The 21,471-nt window shown below is 38.4% G+C and overlaps 1 protein-coding gene across 2 annotated transcripts in view; it reads left to right on the forward strand.

Moving 5' to 3' along the window:
• The window catches only part of COL4A4 (collagen type IV alpha 4 chain), a 138,530-nt gene that overhangs the window by 7,435 nt on the left and 109,624 nt on the right, over positions 1-21,471 (forward strand). For both annotated transcript variants that reach the window (XM_073807187.1, XM_073807188.1), the window contains exons 2-3: positions 10,235-10,401; positions 13,959-14,001. In XM_073807187.1, the coding sequence (XP_073663288.1) occupies positions 10,346-10,401; positions 13,959-14,001 (99 nt within the window). In that variant the 5' untranslated portion in view covers positions 10,235-10,345. The remainder of the gene's footprint in view (positions 1-10,234; positions 10,402-13,958; positions 14,002-21,471) is intronic.

Consider the following 21,471-nt stretch of genomic DNA (forward strand, 5'->3'; position numbering starts at 1 on the left):
TTGAACTTTCCTATATGTTTTATTGTTGAGTTCTAATTTAATTCTCTGCAAGATTTTAGTCTTTTGAAATCTGTTGAGACTTGTTTTATGTTTTATTATATAATTAGTTTATCTTGGTGAACATACCATATCTACTTGAAAAGGATATATACTCTGCGGTTGTTGGGTGTAGTGTTATATATAAATAAATTAGGGCAAGGTAGTTGATAGTGTTGTTCAGATCTTCTGTGTCTTGACTGATATTTTCTACCTTGTTCTATCAGTTACCAAGAGAAGAGTTATTCTCCAACTATGTTTGAGAATTTATTTATTTCTCCCTTTAGTTTTTCAGTTTTTGCTTCATGTATTTTGAAATTCTGCTCTGAAGCCCATATGTTTGTAATATTTATCGATTTCTGATATATTAACTTTTTGATCATTATTGTCACTTTCCATCTTGAGGTCTCTTTTGTGTGCTATTAATATAGCTCGTCCACCTTCTGAGATGGCCCACACCCTGTGGAGTGTGTCTCTGTAAATAAATCCACTTGTTACCTTAAAAATATATAGGTAGCTCATCTGCTTTCCTTATGCTTACAGTTTGTGTGGTGTATCTTTTTTCAGCCTTTTGTTTTCAATCTATTTGTGTCTTTTAATTTAAATTGTGTATCTTGTAGGCAGCATATACTTGGATTTTTCTTTTTTCTATTTTAAATCCAATATCTTGCCTTTAAATAGGAGTTTTTAGTGCATTTTCATGTAGTTGCTATAGTTGTTTTTAGGTCTGCCATCTCTCCATTTACTTTTTATCTATCTCATCTGTTTTTTGTTTCTTTTCTTCTTCCTAGCATTGTTTTGTGTTAATCAAATATTTTTTAGTGTTCCATTTAAATTTTTTTTTGACTTCTACTTATATCTCTCTGCATTGTTGTTAGTGGTTACTTTAGTGATTATAATATGCATCTTTAACTTTACCCAATCTACTTAAAAGTGATATTGAATTTTTGAATTCAGTTGAATTCAAATTGAATTCAATATTCAGTAAGTTGAAAATTTGATTTACCGAATATTGAGTTCAGGTAAATCAAATTCACTTTTGTATCCATAGTGCCTAGTGCCTAGCATGGCATTTGATACAAAATGGGAAACTGACATATATTGACAGATATTTCTTGAATGAATAATAATCATAGGTGTTTTTTATGTTGTATCAAAGTTATATGGAGATGATTCCAAAAAAAATTTTTTTTTGGTTAATGCCAGGCTAGTTAATAGAAAATCACTTTAAATTTTAACCGTTATTATATATTTAGTGGATTTGAATTTACAAATCCTGTAATTTTCTTATGTAGTTAAGATTCTATGTATTATTTTGTTTCATTCCCATATGTGTAAAGTTGTAGTTGTAAAAATTTAACATAGACCTCTTCTTATCCTTAATTTCTGAAATTTCAAAAATTTCTCATTTTCAAATTTTAGTGGGGAAATAATCTTACTTTAATAATGGAATTCTTTGTGGTTCTGTGAAACTTCCACCCACGGATTGTCTTGGCCATTCTGCCCACATGACATCCGTATCCAGTACACAGCACATTCTCTTGGCTTTGCTCAGTTATTTTCCAATGTGTAAATTTGACGCTGAAACACTAACTGTGTTTTATGGTCTGTAGCAGACTACAAGATGGCATAGTTTTGAAGCCCAGGTTTGAGGGATGCCCTTGAATCTTTTATTGGGTTCCAGAGTGGCAGAAGCATTCCTAGAGGAGTCTAGCTCCAGGTCTTGTCCTATAGGGAGGAAGCCACTAGGAGACTCAGTCTCTAGAACCAACTCCTGCCGGAAGCAAGGCAAACAGGGGTGGGCACAAGACAGGATGCAACCATGAGGAAAAGCAGGTGGTTAAGCTCTCCTTAGAAAGGGCCCAAGATTCACACCAAGGCGGTTCTCCTTCCCCACTGAGACAAAGCTTTTCTCCTCTCTTGGAACCAATTGGACACCTGCCCCAGTATTTCTGTTTAACCTTAAAAGTTCATTTGAACACTTTTGTGAAATCTCTCTCTCTCTCTTTCTCTCTCTCTCTCTTTTTTTTTTGGCTTACATATCTGCCTGAAATGCTTTAACTTTCCTATAATCTAGTTAGAAATGGTGCCTTAAGATCTCCAACTGTCCTACAGGAGTTCTAGAGTTGAAATTCCAAACATAAAGACCTTCACAGGAGAACTCTAGTTTTCTGGGATTCATGGGAAACTGAATGTCTATGTATCACAGTGCACTGTTTTTTTGGGGTTTTTTTTACATCTTTATTGGAATATAACTGCTCTACATTGGTGTGTTAGTTTCTGCTTTATAGCAAAGTGAATCAGTTATACATATGTTCCCATATCTCTTCCCTCTTGCGTCTCCCTCCCTCCCACCCTCCCTATCCCACCCCTCTAGGTGGTCACAAAGCACCGAGCTGATCTCCCTGTGCTATGCAGCTGCTCCCCACTAGCTATCTATTTTACGTTTGGTAGTGTATACATGTCCATGCGTCTCTCTCGCTTTGTCACAGCTTACCCTTCCCCCTCCCCATATCCTCAAGTCCATTCTCTAGTAGGTCTGTGTCTTTATTCCACAGTGCACTGTTGCATTTATAAATGACTTTCCCTGCTACTACTATATTGAAGGCTAAAGTTGTTCTTTCCGGAGACGAATTCCCCGAAACTTACCCATGAATTTTGAAGCTGTGCAGTGTAGTGGTTAATAAGGGAAACTTTAGAGTTTGAGCCCTGGAAATGTCTCATACTAACTGTCATTATTTGTAAAAGGACATAGTCATATTACTTACCTTGTGGAGTTATTGTGAAGATTGAAGATCTGTGTTAAACCTTTAGCACAGGGCTTAGCATATAAGTTGCCTGCTGAAAATGCTGCTTATTATAATTTCTTACGGCGAGGAAGATGATGATGGCTTTCTGGTTGATAAAACCAGATACTGACCTTTTCCTAAGAGTCCTCTCAGAGTCCAGTTAACTCTGATTCTGACTAGACTTGTCCTCCTGTATACCTTCTTCTACACCAACTGAAGAGTCATCCCTCTGGATAACTTCTCCTGACGTTATCAGAGGTACTTTAGGAGAGACTGTCACAGCTTATTTCTCCTTCTCATTTGCCCAGATCTTCCTTCCTTCCCAGATCAAGTGTTGCCCCCCTCCTGAGGTCTGCCAGGCTTGCCCCACTTCCCAGTTTTCTAACCCTTCTCTAATTTATCGGGAGCTCGTTTTGCCTGCGTGGCAAATTAGGAAGGAAGGACATAAACATTTATCGAGCTGCTACCACATGCCAGAGACTGTGCTAGGCACGGATTGTGACTCAAGTAATTCTCTCAAGCATTCATTTTACATACTGAGAAATCAAGAGCTCAGGGTGGGTACAGACTTGCTCAGGGTTATACTGGTAAGTGATCAAGATCTGAACACAAGTCTTTGTAACTCTACAGTCCTGCATTCAGTCCCTCACCACGAGACCACAAGGTACCAGGAGAAGAAGGCAGCGGGTCTCTAGGGAGGAGGGAAGACGTCATCAAAAGCAAACGCGAGCCTTTCAGTACGTTGGTTGCGGGTGGGCACTTCCCAGTGGAATCAAGGGCTGTTACTGCCAGAGCTTACTCCAGAGGCAGCTCTCAGAGGTCTGAAAGGTCTAGGGAATCCAGAGTCGCTCCCCCTGCAGGTAGAATCACAGACCAAGAATAACCTGGGGGAGTAGTGCTTTTGACAAGAGACATCTAGCATTCTGAGTTAAGAATGTCATTCTTAACTTGGAGGTAAAGGGAGCATCTGGTTTTGAAAATCAGTTGTGTATTTGTGGAACCTATATCACCTGCATGTGTTTCCCACGTGGTGACATTATTAAGACTGTGGTCAAATGTTCTGTTGGTTTTGGGAGGAGACCTCATGGAGAAAAATGGTAATAAAGCCTATATTGGCAGAATGGTGGATTAGCTGATATATTGTCCATTTGGCCCTGGACTAGCAAAGTCAACTCCAAGGTCAACTGAGGCCTGTGCAGCACTCTCAAACAATTCAGCTGAACCTAGGGGGAAGGCAAGGCGGGGGCAAGCCTGGCCGGAATCCAGCAACATTCTGGATTGGAGCTCACGTTGGAACTTAGAGATATTCTCAAGAATTTACTTGAGCAGTTCTCAAGTTTTCCCCGGTTCCTTCTCAGGGAACATGATGCTCCAGCCACATTCCAGTAGTGCATGGACCACACAGATTCGTGACTTGCTTTCAAAACCTTGTGATGTTTGATGGGATTGACTGTTTTCGCTAAAAAGCTGAAATCAACCTGAAGGCTTTGAAAGTCTGCAGGTAGAGTCAACCCAAAGATACGGGGTTTTAGAAAGTAACCAACTTGGATGTTGGGAAAAGGTCAGGTGACTTAACAGGGAAAGCATGAGCCTCTAAGTAGATATCCAGCCACCAGGCATGCCATTCTTTTTCTGGGAGCGTTTTTCTAACCCCTGATGCCCCTTGCTTATATCTTTAAAAAAGCTGAGCCTTTAGGAATTCTATTTTGGAAAGATAAAGGTATACAAAAATAGGTGTTCAGACCATCCAAAAAATTTAGGCTTGGAAAGAGAGTCTTCAGATAGCTCAGTGTCAGAAAGTCAGAGGAAAGACCATGTAGTCAGTGAGTTAATAAGAAATGATTTCCCTGAAAGAACAAATATTGTTAAAAAGAGCTCAGAGACTTAATGTTACCTGGGAAAAGAAAAGACATTATGTTTCTGCTACCTTTTGTGACTGGAAGATTCCACTCCTCAGTCTCCTGTTTATCTGGTCCTCCAATCTTGGCCATTGCCCCCCGCCCATCCCCCAATTGATGAGAACTCCAGCACGGTGTATTTCTATTCAAGATTGGGTTGCAGAGAAAACAAATTCCCCATGGTACAGAGAATGATTTGGAAGATCTCAGATCCTGTTCCCAGACCTAGCCTTTGGAAAATTTTGGGCACAGACTCCTAAGCAGTCCCAGGGGAATTGGAGTCCAGGAATTTTCATAAAGGAGTGAAGAAAAAAAAATAATCCCAGGGAGTTGGAGGAAGAGAACACAATGATATCTGCTGAATATGCATGCTAGAAATTACTGATATAAATACGCTGCTGGGCAAGAGCCTATGGATTTGGTCAGTGAGGGAGATGGATGTCAAAGGCCCAGGGCACGGAAGTTCAGCTTCCCTGTTGCGGGTGGGTGGCTTCAAATGAGCTCCCTGAGGTATGTCGCAGCCTTGGGAGCAGCTGTGATGAGGACAGTGCTTTTTATCGGACTCTGCTGCTTGAGAGGTCAATTTGCTCAAGAAAAGGGAATTGACTGCAAGACTGCGTCAGGAATTGGGGGGGCTCTCGGGAAGGAGCCGGTTTTTTCATCCTCTCATGAGACCATCTGTCTTTCTCTTTTTGCGTTTTCCTCTCTTGGAAACAGCTTTTTCTGATTACTTAGCTTATCTGTTTCCTCTGAACTGGGGCTTGCACTTGGCCTTGACTTGTCCCAGTTTTCTAACGCCTGGCTGTACTTCAGGATGTACTGGATGCGTCCTTCCTCCCTCATCTCCCTTTCTTCTCTCAGTGTCCTAATTTCAGAGGACTGGTTCAGAAGATGTTTTTGTACCATCTTCTGGCCCAGAGTTCTGTGTTACCAAGCCAAGCTCTGGGTTGGGTCAAGCTTTGGTTATTCCCCAAGTTTCCGTGTGCCTGGGGAGATGGAATCAGGTGGTGAAAACCTGGTCGTGCCCCCAATTAAGAGCCAAAGGTGGGGACTTAGGGGGCTCTGATACAGCACTCCATAGCACTCAACACTCCCTTCTTGAGAATAACAGTTGGCAGAATAAAGCACACCCTTTGAAAGGTACAGAAGCTTTGAAAAAGTTTCCAAGGTAGGCATTCTCCCAGAGCTGTTGTTTCTATATGTTTTAGTGGCATTGCATTTGGGTTGTTTAGGCTTTTTTTTTTTTTTTTTTTTGATAGACTCCAATTAGAAACATACTGTCTTGGCCACTCCTATGTGATGACAGCCTTTTATTTATGAGAAGATAAGTTAGAGGGATGCTGTTCTGGGGTGTTTTTATTTGGTGTCATCAAAAGCATGGTTGAGACCAAAGGTTTTTTGCTCTTAACACAGGCAGTTGCAACAAAGGAAATCCTCGTAGACTGTTGTGGGTACCATGTGTGACAGCCTTTTGGGAACTGTAGAGTGCTGTACACACCGCTGTTCACGGTGTCTAGCTGACAGCCAGATGGGCCTTTACTTAGCTGTGACCTAGGAGCTGCACCCTAGGCTGGAGAACAGTCCTAAAGTCTCTGCAACTCCTCTGTAGCTTTGTTTTCAGGCTAGACAGATGCGTGGAATGAGCAAGTAGTCATGCTAGGCTTTCTCTAGGTAAAACAGTGAACAAGGCAGTGGTTTTCCTTTTTGCAGCTCGTCTAAAGCACAGAGCCCCAAACTGAGGTACATGTACCCTTGGGAGACCAAAAGATTCTTAAAAGTTATGCAAGCAGCTTGGACAAGTAATTAAAGGAATTAATTTCTCAACTGTTACAGATATTATTTCTTAGGGTTGTTCTATCTGAAAATGGACCTTTGGACTAGGTTCTCACCACCGCTTTCACAACTGTCCTTCTACTTTTCAAAAGAAAGGCATACCTCCACCCCATCCCTCTGCCCCATCCATCCCAAATGTTACCAGCCTGCTTTGTCCAGACTGTGGGGCCGGATGAAGGGTGTTGAGAACAGAAAGCATCTACCTTCTGGGCTGCACATCCCCTGGGCCACTTGGTTTCCCACTTTCTGTTTTCATCACGATTGAAGGAGGACTCTATCAAGTGGTAGATCTTTCAAAATGATTCCTGAGGATAAATTCTATATTGCTTTTGATATACAACTCAAGAGAAGTTCTCAGAATTGAGTGACATTTGTGTTACAAATTCCTTCCATTCATAACTTCTGAACTTTGTGAATAAGTTTTATTAGGCTTTACAGCTTTAAAAATTAAAATGGAAGTAACATTGTTGCTGAACCTCATTCCAGTAAGAAGTATTATTACTCTAGGGCTAAATAAACTAACTGAGAACAAAAGAGCCCACTTCTTTCATTGCCAATGACATTTCCAATATAATTTCACTTTTAATGTTTAGTAATTGTTTATAAAGATTTAAATTTATTTATGTCTTTGATGAATCATATACTACTAATAATCATAACAATAAGTCAATCCGGGAGAAAAATCTTTTTTAAGATTCAGAGATTTGTGACTATAAGAAATTAAAAAAATATCGAATTTATATGTATTTTTGTTGCAGAGAAGTAGTGTGGGGTGATCAATATGATTTTCAAGTATAAAATTATATTGCACAAGGATATATGTGGGGGAGTGGAATGGAAAGACAAAATCATGAAGAAAAATAATGTTAAAAACCGTGTGCATATATTTTATACTGATGATGGTGAAAATCAGATTGCCTGGTATTGTGATGTACTGGCTACAGCTAAAATAGTGCTGCAATAAAAACAATAAAATAGTTTTTTATTTTTTATAAAAAATAGTTTTTTATTTTTATAGTTTTTTAAAAACTATAAAATAGTTTTATTTTATAGGTAACCATTTACAATGTTCCAAATTATACTCCTTGCAATAAAAAGATTAAAGATTTTATATGTTAACTTTAAAAAAGGAAGAGAGGGTTCAAATAGGTTTTTCAAAATTCTGATGGGAGTTTGAGAGCAGAAAAGTCTGAAGGCTGGGGTGTCAGTTGGGAGAAGGGACATATGTTGGAGTCCAGAAATCCAGATTCTGCCATTTAGTAGCTCTGCAACTTTGCACAATTAATTAAATTGATCCAGTGTCCTTTTTTTTTTTTTTTTTTCGGTCGTGCTGTGGGGCTTGTAGGATTTTAGTTCCCTGACCAGGGATTGAACCCTGGCCCATGGCATTGAGAGCGCGGAGTTCTTAACCACTGGACGGCTGCCAGGGAATTCCCCAGTTTGCTTTTCTTACGCAATGAAAATAATACTTTTCTTGCTAAACTGTGGTGAAAAGAGGTGACTTGATTGTGGGCAACACTCTAGGCAGAGGGTCCTACGTATAATCAGTAAGTGTTGGTTTCTCATTACTTCTTCCAATGCCATTATGATTTTTCTCTCCATCTCCTTCATTCTCCCTTCTTCTACCCTCTTGTATATTCAAAATTAGCCTCATCTTACACCCCCTATTAAATATATTTGATTCACATTTGAAAGGTCCCAGAGCGTCTTCTATAAGTCCATTCATCCAACAGATATACATTGGGTACTTATTATATTTCAGAGACTATTATGGCACTGGGGATAAACGTGTGAATAAAAAAAGATGAAATCCCTATTGTCATAGAGCTTATATAGTAACTAAGTGCATGGTGATGGGAATGCATTGGCTACTCCCAGCATAGCAGTGTCCTCTCACTGTTAGTTAATGTCCTTTCACATTGGACAGTCCCACTGACTAATGGGAGACCAGTTAGGTTCCTGCAGGTTGGTTCAGCTGTCCATTCATGCATCTATCCACCCAGCCATCTTTTCAATTAAAATGTACTGAGACACTCCTAGATGTTAGGGCCACCATCAGACATTCTTCCTCTGAAAGGTGACCACAGCAACACACTATTTTAACAAAATCCCCTTGATGAATGCTTTACCACAATACGTCTGGAGACTAATTGCATGATGTATCTATTTTTTGGTTAAAATGCAAATACCTCTGGTTTTCTTTAATTTTTGACCGTGTTTCCTATTTGTTTAAAATATCAAATACATTTTGAATGATTCAAACCAATTTGTATTCCTCATAAAACAATAATTTGTTTTACTGAGACTTGCTTCTGGAATGCAAGTAAAAAAATATTTTAAATGATGGATTTAGGGATGGGAGAAGATCTAGGTACTCAAAGTGATTCTGTTTCTTCTTGGTTTTGAGACTATCATGGAATGTTGTTCCACCACTTACTTGGAAAACTAGTCTTTCATAAATGCAACACTGAGTTAGTTTATCCAGATTTTATCCAGAAGTTTAAAAATAGTTTGTAACATTCTACACTCCCAGTTTCCTTTTCTCTACCCAATTCTTACAGATACAGGTCTTCAGAGAAGCCAAAGTTTTAAAGATGAGACATTTCAGTTCGTTCGGCCAAAGAGATCTTTTATCAAAGCATACAGTTCTTCGAGTCAAAATATTTTTTCTTTTTTAAAATTGGGATAAAGTTCACAAAATAAAACACCCCATCTTTACTCTTTTAAAGTTTATAATTCAGTGGTTTTTAGTGTTCTTAGAATGTTGTGCAACCATCACCACTGTCCAGTTCCAGAACATTTCCATCAACCCAACTCTCCCCTTCTCCAACCCCTGATAATTACTAATCTATCTTCTGTCTCCATGAAGTTGCCTATTCGGGACATTCCATATACATGGAATTATACAGTATGTGATTTCTTTCACTTGGGATAATGTTTTCAAGGTTCATCCATGTTGTAGCACGGATTGGTACTTCACTGCTTTTTATGGTCGAATAGTATTCCATTGTATGGATGTAGCATGTTTTGCTTATCTATTCATCAGTTGAAGTGAGTCGTTCCCACATTTTGGCTATTACAAATAATGCTGCAGTAAATATTCATGTACAAGTTTACGTGTGAACATAGGTTGTCAGTTCTCTCGGGTATATACCTAGGAATGAAATTGCTGGGTCATATGGTAACTCTATGTTTAACTTTTTGACGACCTGCCAGAATGTTGTACCATTTTACATAAAAACATGTTTATATGTATTTGCTGTATGTAGGCAAAATGTGTATTTCTATACTAGGGGATTCCTTTTTAGTTTCAAAAAATAAAAAAAGCACTTGAAAGAATTGTAGCTTGGATTTTTAAGAGAAAAGATTAAATAGAAGAAAATTCCCCTTAGCAAAATGAAGCAATATTTTTTGTACAAGCATTACATACATATATCTTTTCATTTCTCAAAAATATATTTATGCTGTAAAGAATTTGAGAATATTTTTACTTCTAAGAATTAAAAATTAAGTATTCAGTTTAACCATTGCTAAGAAAAGATTGTTATGTCAAAACACTGTTGAAGTTCCCCTTTAGAAAATATTTCCATCACTGACTCTGAATGATGAAAGTAATTATTTTCAACATTATAATGCATACTCTGTTTTAAGAGATATATTTATATTTAACATATACAGACTTTAAACCCAGGACATAGAACCTCACTTGTAGATGAGAGTCTTCTGGAAGAGAAGAGTGGCAGAATTTTTTTTAAGTACCAAGATTTGACTATGAAGTAATTCGTGCACATGGCATTGGTAAGGCGCTCTTTCAGGTGGATCAAGCCCTTGGCCACAGATTCCTGGTGAGTGTCCTCAAGTACGATCACTGGTTTTTATTTAATAATTTCCCCTAAAGGTTGGTTCTGCAGGTGTAAATTATCTGAATGCTTCACATGTCCAAAAGCCCAATTGTTCCAGAAATCTATGGATTATGCCTGCTGCCGTTCTGTGATTCATTTTTATTATTAAACAGCAGTCCTCTCTCCTCTCCGCCAGTTGCACCCACATGATCACCCAGTGGGAGGACGCACAAGGCTACAGATTCTTGCTCTCCTATTCACTGGGTTTGAATAGCAAAAGCCTTCTCATATGTCCAGAGCAGCAGGGTCCCTATAACTAGGAGAGTTAGGACAATGCACTTCATGAGTGGGGTAGGCAGAATAATGACCACACCCTAATCCCCAGAGCCTCTGAACGTGCTCTGCTATGTAGCAAGGGGGAATTATGGTTGTCGATGAAATTAAGGTTGCTAATCCACTGACCTTGCCATGGGGAAATTATCCTGGATTATCTGGGTGGGCCCAGTATAATTAAAAGGGTCCCTAGAAGCAAAAGAGGAAGGCAGAAGAGTGAGAGTCGAGAAGGAGAGGTGATGAAAAGAGCAGAGGTCAGAGGGTTGCAGCAAGGGAGAGACTCAGCTGGTCACCGCTGGCTTTGAAGGTGGAATAGACCATGAGCCAGGGAATGCAGGCAGCCTTTAGAATCTGGAAAAAGCAAGGAAACTGAGTCTCCCTTGGAGCCTCCAGAAGGAACACAGCCCTGCCAGCACCTTGATCTTCTGCCAGTGAGACCTACTTCAGACTTCTGACCTCCAGAACCATAAGAGAATAAATTTGTATTGTTTTCAGCCACTGAGTTTGTGGTCATGTGTTACAGCAGCAGTAGGAAACTAATATGAGATTATTCGAGGTGACTAAAAAAAATTTTGGGAATTAAGACAGGGAAATGTTAAACGGTGAAAAATGTGAGAAGTTTTGGAGCTGATGAATATGTATTGATGGGCAGTGAAGGGAGAGAGGGGGATGGGAGGGAGGACGCAATTCTTTCAGAAATGCAGCCAAGTCTTATTTATTTGGAGCGAATGTGAAGCAAACTGCAACGTACTCTTAATTTTGAATTGTTCTTTAAAGAAAAAAAAAAAAGTAACCCCACTCCTAAGCATATATCTGGAAAAGATGAAAATTCTAATTCAAAAAGGTAACATGAACCCCTGTGTTCATAGCAGCACTATTTACAATAGTCAAGACATAGAAGCAACCTAAGTGTCCGTCGACAGATGAATAGATAAAGAAGATATGGTGTAGATATATGCAATAGAATATTACTCAGCCATAAAAAAGTATAAAATAATGCCATTTGTGGCAGCATGGATGCAACTAGAAATGATCATACTAAGTGAAGTCAAGCAGAGAAAAACAAATATCATGTGATATTGCTTATATGTGGAATCTAAAAAAATGATACTAATGAACTTATTTACAAAACAGAAACAGACTCACAGACATAGAAAACAAACATATGGTTACCAAAGGGGAAAGAGAGGGAAAGGATAAATTAGGAGTTTGGGATTAACAGATGCACACTACTATATATAAAATAGATAATCAACAAGGACTTACTGTGTAGCACAGGGAACTATATTCGGTATCTTGTAATATATATTGGAAAAGAATCTGAAAAAGAATGTGTGCATATATATATCTGTATCAGTTTACTGTAGACCTAAAACTAACACAGCATTGTAAATCAACTATAATTTAAAAAAAAAACATAAAAAATAGAATTGCCTTATTTTTTTAAAAACGTGCTGTATTAAAAAAAAAGGAATTGCCTTATTTTTAAATATATTAAGCAGCGGGAGGAACAAATGGGGGATGGGGTGGGGGGAGAAGGGACAGTCACAGGGATTCCGATCTGTTCGAGTGCCACCTCCCAGCCACTCTGCCTACAGCCTTTTGGGCACGTTATCCAACATTTCTGAGTCAGTTTGCTCTGGTGTAAAATGTGGAAAAACCTACGTTGCCTACAATTTTAATGAGACTATATATACGGAGGCCAAAATTGCTATAAGATGTAACCTGTCCTTATTTACAGATGTCCAAAGGGATAACGACCTGATTAAACAACAGTTGTTGTAAATACTTTTTGATTTAAAACAGTTTATTCCCTCTATTTAACACGTCTTTCCCCTTTTTCTTTTCTGATTTACTCCATTACTACACTGAAATGCCACCCTGGCCTATACTGGAATTGTCATGAATTCCAAGAGAAGGGTCGCGGAGAAGGGGGACTTTAGTGTGGAGGCCCGTGAGTGTGGGCCGGACCCACTCCCAGTCCCCCATCTCCTAGCCTGGGTCTCACGCAGAGGCACGGCTCTGTAGGTTTCTGTAATGCTTATCAGCATCTCAACGCAAGAAGAAGGAGCCGAGGATGGAGAAATAAGCCTCCTTTGGACAGGAGGTTTCAGAGAGGAGAAGGCTCTACACGAAAAAAGGGACAAGGGTGGCAGAGAAATCACAGCCCGAGTCTGGGCCCCAGTTCTCCTCCCATCCAAGCTCTGTTTTAAGGATTCAATGCGATGACGGATGTGGAAGCTCTTGGACGGTCATAAGCCCGAGGCAGACATATGCAGTTTTGAGTGGTTGTCCTAGTCACTCCAGGCTGCTGTGACACATACCATCGACTGGGGGGCTTATGAGCAATACAAATTTATTTCTCACAGTTCTGGAGGCTGACGGTCTGAGATCCGGGTATCAGCATGGGCATGTTTTTGTGAGGACGCTCTCCTGGGTTGCAGACTGCTGGCTTCTCATCGTATCCTCACATGGGAGAAGGACTGAGAGAGAGCTCTCCAGGTCCTTTTAGAAGGGGAATAATCCTATTCACAAGGACTGCACCCTCATGACCTAATACTCCCAAAGGCCCCACCTCCTAATACTATCACATGGGGCTTAGGATTTCAACATATGAATTGGGGTAGGACACACACATTCAGTCTTTTTTTGGTTGCATCTTTCCTGTTAAAATTTCTCTGTAATAATGATGTTACCCCAGTTGGATTTCTGCCTCACTTATAAGACCCTGAACTACCTAACTCTCCCCTGACTTGTTCGTATTGTTTCCCAAACCGTCTCCCCAGTCCGGTTAGGTTTCTTCCATCCTCCCTCCTTCCGGCTGGTTCCACTTAACAGCATCCAGGATACACTAGTCTTTGCAGCAGTTCCTGGACAAGGCTGCCTCCTTCCAGCTCTCCTCTAGTTTTCATTATGAGAGTCGTCTCCCTCCAATCATCCGTCCATCCAGGTCTCACCTTCCAAGTGTCCCCACCGCACCCAGCACAATGAGGACCACACCAAAGGTTGTGAGTACTTGACTGATTAAAAGGAGGAAATGTAGTGATGATATCCAGAGAGAGGATAACATTTACCTTGTCACTTGTGACAATCAACTGGCAACAGTAACCTTATTGGAAACTAAAAAAAAAGGTTTCTGGAGTTAATTCTTGTGTTCTTTTTCTTTTTAGTTTGTTTTGCATTAAAACCAGCAGTTTAAATTAATCCGCGTTTTTGCTTTTTCGTAGGTTGCTCATACTTATTCTCTTTTCTGTACAACATGCGTACGGGGTAAGTCCATTAATGAGCTCTGATTGCATGTTGAAAATTCACTGTATTGAATGAATCATTTTTATTATACTTTTTTAACCATTTTTAAAAATGCAAGTATAGTTAATTTACAATATTGTGTTAGTTTCAGGTGTACAGCAAAGTGATTCTGTTTATCTATCTATCTATATCTTGATTCTTTTCCATTATAGGTTATTACAAGATATTTAATATAGTTCCCTGTGCTATGCAGTAGGTCCCTGTTGGTTATCTGTTTTATATACAGTAGTGTGTATATGTTAATCCCAAACTCCTAATTTATCCCTCCCCTCCTTTCCCCTTTTGTAACCATAAGTTTGTTTTCTGTTTCTGTGAGTCTATTTCTGTTTTGTAAATAAATTCATTTGTATCATTTTTTTAGATTCCACATATAAGCGATATCATATATTTGTCCTTCTCTGGCTTATTTCACTTAGTATGATAATTTCTAGGTCCATCCATATTGCTGCAAATGGCATGATTTCATTCTTTTTTATGGCTAATATACCATTTGTTTTATATATATATATATATATATATATATATTTACCACATCTTCTTTATCCATTCATCTGTTAATAGACATTTAAGTTGCTTCCATGTCTTGGCTATTGTAAATAGTGCTGCTATGAACATTGGGGTGCATGTATTTTTTCAAATTAGAGTTTTCTCTGGATAAATACCCAGAAGTGGGATTTCCGGATCACATGGTAACTCTATTTTCAGATTTTTAAGGAACCTCCATACTGTTCCTCATAGTGCCTGAACCAATTTATATTCCCACCAGCAGTGTAGGAGGGTTCCCTTTTCTCCACACCTTCTCCAGCATTTATTATTTGTAGACTTTTTTTTTTTTTTTTTTGCGGTACGCGGGCCTCTCACTGCTGTGGCCCCTCCCGTTGTGGAGCACAGGCTCTGGACGCGCAGGCTCAGCGTCCATGGCTCACGGGCCCAGCCGCTCCGCGGCATGTGGGATCTTCCCGGACCGGGGTATGAACCCGTGTCCCCTGCATCGGCAGGCGGACTCTCAACCACTGCACCACCCGGGAAGCCCTATTTGTAGACTTTTTGATGATGGACATTCTGACTGGTGTGATACCTCATTGTAGTTTTGATTTGCATTTCTCTGATACTTAGCAGTATTGAGCATCTTTTCATGTGCCTCTTGGCCATCTGTATGTCTTCTTTGGAGAAATGTCTATTTAGGTCTTTTACCCGTTTTTTATTTGGTTGTTTGGCTTTTTTTTATATTAAGCTGTATGAGCTGTTTGTGTATTTTGGAAATTAATTCCTTATCAGTAGCATCATTTGCAAATATTTTCTCCCAGTCCATAAGTTGTCTTTCCATTTTGTTTATGGTTTCTTTTGCTTTGACAAAGATTTTAAGTTTAATTAGGTCTCATTTGTTTATTTTTGTTTTTATTTCCATTACCCTAGGAGGCAGATCCAAAAAAATTTTGCTGCAATTTATGTCAAAGGGTGTTTTGCCTATGTTTTCCTCTGGGAGTTTTATAGTATCCTATCTTACAATTAGGTCATTAATCCATTTTTTTTTAACATCTTTATTGGAGTATAATTGCTTTACAGTGGTGTGTTAGTTTCTGCTTTACAACAAAATGAATCAGTTATATATATACATATGTTCCCATATCTCTTCCCTCTTGCGTCGCCCTCCCTCCCACCCTCCCTATCCCACCCCTCCAGGTGATCACAAAGCACCGAGCTGATCTCCCTGTGCTATGCGGCTGCTTCCCACTAGCTATCTACCTTACATTTGGTAGTGTATATATGTCCGTGCCTCTCTCTCGCTTTGTCACAGCTTACCCTTCCCCCTCCCCATATCCTCAAGTCCACTCTCTAGTAGGTCTGTGTCTTTATTCCTGTCTTACCCCTAGGTTCTTCATGACATTTTTTTTTCTTAGATTCCATATATATGTGTTAGCGTATGGTATTTGTCTCTCTCTTTCTGACTTACTTAACTCTGTAAGACAGACTCTAGGTCTATCCACCTCATTACAGATAGCTCAGTTTCATTTCTTTTTATGGCTGAGTAATATTCCATTGTATATATGTGCCACATCTTCTTTATCCATTCATCTGATGATGGACACTTAGGTTGTTTCCATCTCCAGGCTATTGTAAATAGAGCTGCAATGAGCATTTTGGTACATGACTCTTTTTGAATTATCGTTTTCTCAGGGTATATGCCCAGTAGTGGGATTGCTGGGTCATATGGTAGTTCTATTTGTAGTTTTTTAAGGAACCTCCATACTGTTCTCCACAGTGGCTGTATCAATTTACATTCCCACCAACACATTAATCCATTTTGAGTTTATCTTTGTATATGGTGTTAGCGAATGTTCTAATTTCATTCTTTTACATGTAGCTATCCAGTTTACCCAGCACCACTTATCAAAGAAACTGTCTCTTCTCTGCTGTACACTCTTGCCTCTTTTGTTGTAGAGTAATTGACCATAGTACATGGTTTTATTTCTGGACTTTCTATCCTGTTCCATTGATGTTTATGTCTGTTTTTTGTGCCAGTACCATACTGTTTTGATTACTGTAGCTTTGTAGTATAACCTTAATTCAGGGAGCGTGTTTCCTCCAGCTCCGTTCTTCTTAAGATTGTTTTGGCTATTTGGGGTCTTCTGTGTTTCCATACAAATTAAACATTTTTTTGTTCTAGTTCTGTGAAAAATGCAATTGGTAAATCGATAGCGATTCCATTGAATCTGTAGATTTCCTTGGGTAGTATAGTTATTTTGACAACATTGATTCTTTCAATCCAAATACATAGTATATCTTTCCATCTGTTTGTGTCATCTTTGATTTCTTTCATCAGTGTCTTATAGTTTTCAGAGTACAGGTCTTTTGCCTCCTTACGTAGGTTTATTCATAGGTATTTTTTTTCTTTTTGATGTTATGGTAAATGGGGTTGTTTCCTTAATTTCTCTTTCTGATATTTCACTGTTAGTGTATAGGAATGCAAGAGATTTCTGTACATTAATTTTGTATCCTGCAACTTTACCAGATTCATTGATGAGCTCTAGTAGTTTTCTGGCAGCATCTTTAGGATTTACTATGTATAGTATCATGTCATCTCTGCAAACAGTGACAGTTTTACTCCTTTTCCAACTTGGATTCCTTTCATTTCTTTTTCTTCTCTGATTGCCAGGACTTTCAGAACTATGTTGAGTTAAGTGGTGAGAGTGGACATCCTTTTCTTGTTCCTGATCTTAGAGGAAATACTTTCAGGTTTTCACCATTGAGTATGATGTTAGCTGTGGGTTTGTCATATGTGACCTTTATTACGTTGAGGTATGTTCCCTCTATGCCCACTTTCTATAGAGTTTTTTTTATCATAAATGGATGTTGAATTTTATCAAAGGCTTTTTCTGCCTCTATTGAGATGATCATATGGTTTTTATTCTTCAGTTTGTAAATGTGGTATATCACATTGATTGATTTGCAGATATTGAAAAATCCTTGCATCCCTGGGATAAATCCCACTTGATCGTGGTGTATGATCCTTTTAATGTATTGTTGGAGTTGGTTTGCTGGTATTTTGTTGAGGATTTTTGCCTCTGTGTTCATCAGTGATATTGTCCTATAATTTTCTTGTTTTGTGATATCTTTGTCTGGTTTTGGTATCAGGGTGATGGTGACCTTATAGAATGAGTTCAGAAGTGTTCCTTCCTGTACAAGTTTTTGGAATAGTTTCAGAAAGTTAAGTGTCAGCTCGTCTCTAAATGTTTGGTAGAATTGGCCTGTGAAGCCATCTGGTCCTGGACTTTTGTTTGTTGGGAGTTTTTAAATCACACATGCAATTTCAGTACTTGTAATTAGTCTGTTCATATTTTCTATTTCTTCCTGGTTCAGTCTTGGCAGATTGTACCTTTCTAAGAATTTGTTCATTTCTTATAGATTGTCCATTTTATTGGCATATAGTTGCTTGTAGTAGTCTCTTATGATCCTTTGTATTTCTGCAGTGTCAGTTGTAACTTCTCCTTTTTCATTTCTGATTTATTGATTTGATCCCTCTCCTTTTTTTCTTGATGAGTCTGGCTAAAGGTTTATCAATTTTGTTTACCTTTACAGAGAATGAGCTTTTAGTTTCATTGATCTTTTCTCTTGTGTTCTAGTCTCTATTTCATTTATTTCTGCTCTGATCTTTATGATTTATTTCCTTCCTTTATGATGAAAACCTTTGGGTTTTGTTCATTCTTCTTTCTTTATTATACTTTTAAACAATTCACTCTCTGGGATTATTCTCTCATCTGTAAAAATGAAGTGTTGGATTAGATGAACTCTAAGGTTTCTTTTATATTCTACAGTTAAGACTGATTACCAAATTGCATAGGTATTAGAGATTTTTTTTTGTTTTATGATATAACCCTTTCTTCAAAACTTTTTTCAGAGTGGGCAGGAAGCAGCCGGGCCATTACAAGATTAAATCAAGAAGTATAAGATTAAATTTGAACGTTTTAATTCTGGAGAAGGATAAGCCTAGAACATTCCGTAATAAGTCCTCTTTCTTCTGCCTCCTCTCTAGAGAATCTAAGTTATTAAACCCAACTTCAGACATTTCTAGGAAATCCTACTAGAGGCAGCCTTTAGTCAGGTTCATCTTGAGAAAGCCAGACTGGTTTAAGTCACGCTAGTGAACACACGTCTGTCTATCCGTCCGCTAGCTTGGATCCACCCGATCCAACTTCGGTGATTTCAAGTTATCATAGGTCTTTGCAGAGCGAATCAAAATAGAAAGTTGCCATGCATTCTCCTTTCCCTTTTAGTCAGGAGCAAAAGCACATGCATTAAAGAATAGGACGCCCTAGGTTTTTGGCTTTGCCATTGATTCATCTCTTAACCTATTCAAGACTCAGTTTTCTCCTGTGGGAAGTGGGCATGATAAAATTTGCCCAACTTAGTTCACAGGCATTTCAGAGAATCACCTCAAATAGTGAACAGAAACATACTGAAATATTTGTGTGTGAATTATTTTTTCTCTTATCTGACTTTTCTAAGTTTCTTTTGTATTACATTCTTTTTTTCATTACAAAAGTCTACAGAGCGCTAAATTTTACTTCCTTTGTTACTTATGTCTCATATAAGTGCATATAACTCCTGAACCAAAGATTACTCTATCCTGGACCTTCCTACCAAAGTCTGGTATGCGAAGATTCCAGAGATTTCACACAGAGAGTGGCTATACTGTAGGTGGGCTTTAAAGGGAGAGAAATAAATTGATGCAATCTCTATTAAAGGCAATTTGGCATTATCTATCAGGATTTTAAATGCACATGCCTGTTGACATAGCAATTTCCCTTTTTGGAATTTATCATACATATTTATTCTGACTTCTGCATAAAGGTATATGCACAAGAATATTAGTTTAAAGGTAGTGTTTGATAGCAAAAAAGGGAGATAATGAAATGACCATCAATAAGGACTGATTAAATGGTACTTTGTTTGGTGGATAGACATATGTATTAATTCAGAATGATTAAGTGAGAAAAGCAAGGTACAAAGAAATATACCATTTGGGTAAAAATAAAACAAGGACAAAAATCACCAAAAGTGTGTGTGTGTGTGTGTGTGTGTGTGTGTGTGTGTGTGATCATTGTGTAAATATGCTCATAAATGCCCAGACACGGGTTTGAAGAGAGCGATTACCTTTAGGGGAGGGAACCGGGGGCCAGAGTTGGAAGATAAAATATCTTTTTTCCGTTACACTATTTTGTACTGTTTGAATTATCATGTGCATATGTTATTTGTTTTGCCAAAAAAACCCAATAAAAGTAAAAAATGCAAGACTGATTACTAATCTGGAAGTTAGTAAAATATTTTCTTTAACTTTCTATGCAACAAATATTTGTTTAAAAATATCTGAGATAAAATAGATAGTGACTTTTCTTCTCTTTGAAGAAGAATGACACTGGTTTTTGAGAATGCCACTGTATTCCCAGTGAATGTGGTTTATATTTTGGATGTTGACTTGTCTGAGATATTGTCTTGATCTCTTTTTAATGGGATTATACAATCTGTTTCTGAGGTGCAGTTTCTTCCTCTATAAATGCCCCCCCCCTTTAAAGTGATGTTTTTGGGGATATGTCTGATGTAGAAGAACTTTGTAGGGACTGAAATCACCTCGCTTTTTTCTTTTATTGGTCCAAGTCAAAGCTTTACATGTGTTCCTTTATTAGAATTCTGCTAATCTACTTTAAACTGATTCTTGTCTGAAATTTAATTTTGCTACAAACATCTCAATGATGCTTGGCACAATTAAGTTAAAAAAAAACAAACTTGCCTTTATTTTCAAGCCATCTAATCAACCGACCTTCTTTTTTTCTCTGGTTATTTTGATATTTCACTGAACACATAGTAATGAATCCCAACCTTAAATGAACCCAAGTGTTCAGCCTAGTTATTTTAAGTGCTTTCATGCTGTCCTGACCTGGCCCTGAGCATTTAAAAAATTATTTTTACCTAATCAGGGTTTTGAACTTATTGTTTCTGCATTTATAGATAACAGGGTTCCTCAAAATTCGAGAGGCATATGTTTCTGAAACTTCAAATACATTTTTTTAAACTTATTGCTTGGCTCTTGTCAAGGTTCGCATTTTTATATACTTTTAATGACCCATAAGCATTATGTTTATAAAGATGTCCTTTTTATTAATGCTTAAGTTAAAGGCTTTTTATTGTGTCTGCTCATAGTTTTCAAGAAAAAAGAGGTCTTAATTTTATGATTGAAAAGAAAAATGAATGCTGCTCAGACTCCTTTCCCTCCCATCACATATACATTCGTATGTATACATTTGTGTATTTCATGTGTACATATGTATATTCATGTATATTTATGTACATAAGTATGTTTGTATATTTATGTATATACATCTTCTGTCAGAACTGTACATATTGGTTCAGTTGCTTTATGTTTCCCCGTTATATGTTGGTCTAAAGGCTAAAGTCTACAGTGTCGTTAGTTTTAAGAGATCTATCGGTTATAGAAGCGTGTGGTCCTGTCCACACCTTCGACTCCTGGCACCGAGAGCTGCTTTACCACATCCTCCCTCTCAACGTGCACCCCTGTCTGTGAACAAATGCTCAGTGCATTTGCACTGCAGGTGCATGATGCTGGCTGTCGTTGAGGATCTACTTATGGAAACAGTTCCTCTGGGACTGCTGTATTGAAGTGACTGATGACTCACCATATACATAGAATTTGTGAGAAAAAGGGGCTGATTCTTCCCACGGGGCGTGCGTGCGTTGTGCGTGTGTGTGTGTTAAAGTTAAGACGAGATGCGACTGTGGGGTCATTCTCTAAAGAGAGTTGAAGAAAAGCTAGCTAAAAGTGGGGAAAGTGCTCAAGTTATTCAAGTCCAAGAGCCTTCTGGTTGAGACACACATTAGAGGGAGCCATCTTGGAGCAAATTGTAGGAAGAATAA

This window comes from Tursiops truncatus, chromosome 7 (genome assembly GCF_011762595.2).
Source record: "Tursiops truncatus isolate mTurTru1 chromosome 7, mTurTru1.mat.Y, whole genome shotgun sequence".
Lineage (NCBI taxonomy): Eukaryota > Metazoa > Chordata > Mammalia > Artiodactyla > Delphinidae > Tursiops > Tursiops truncatus.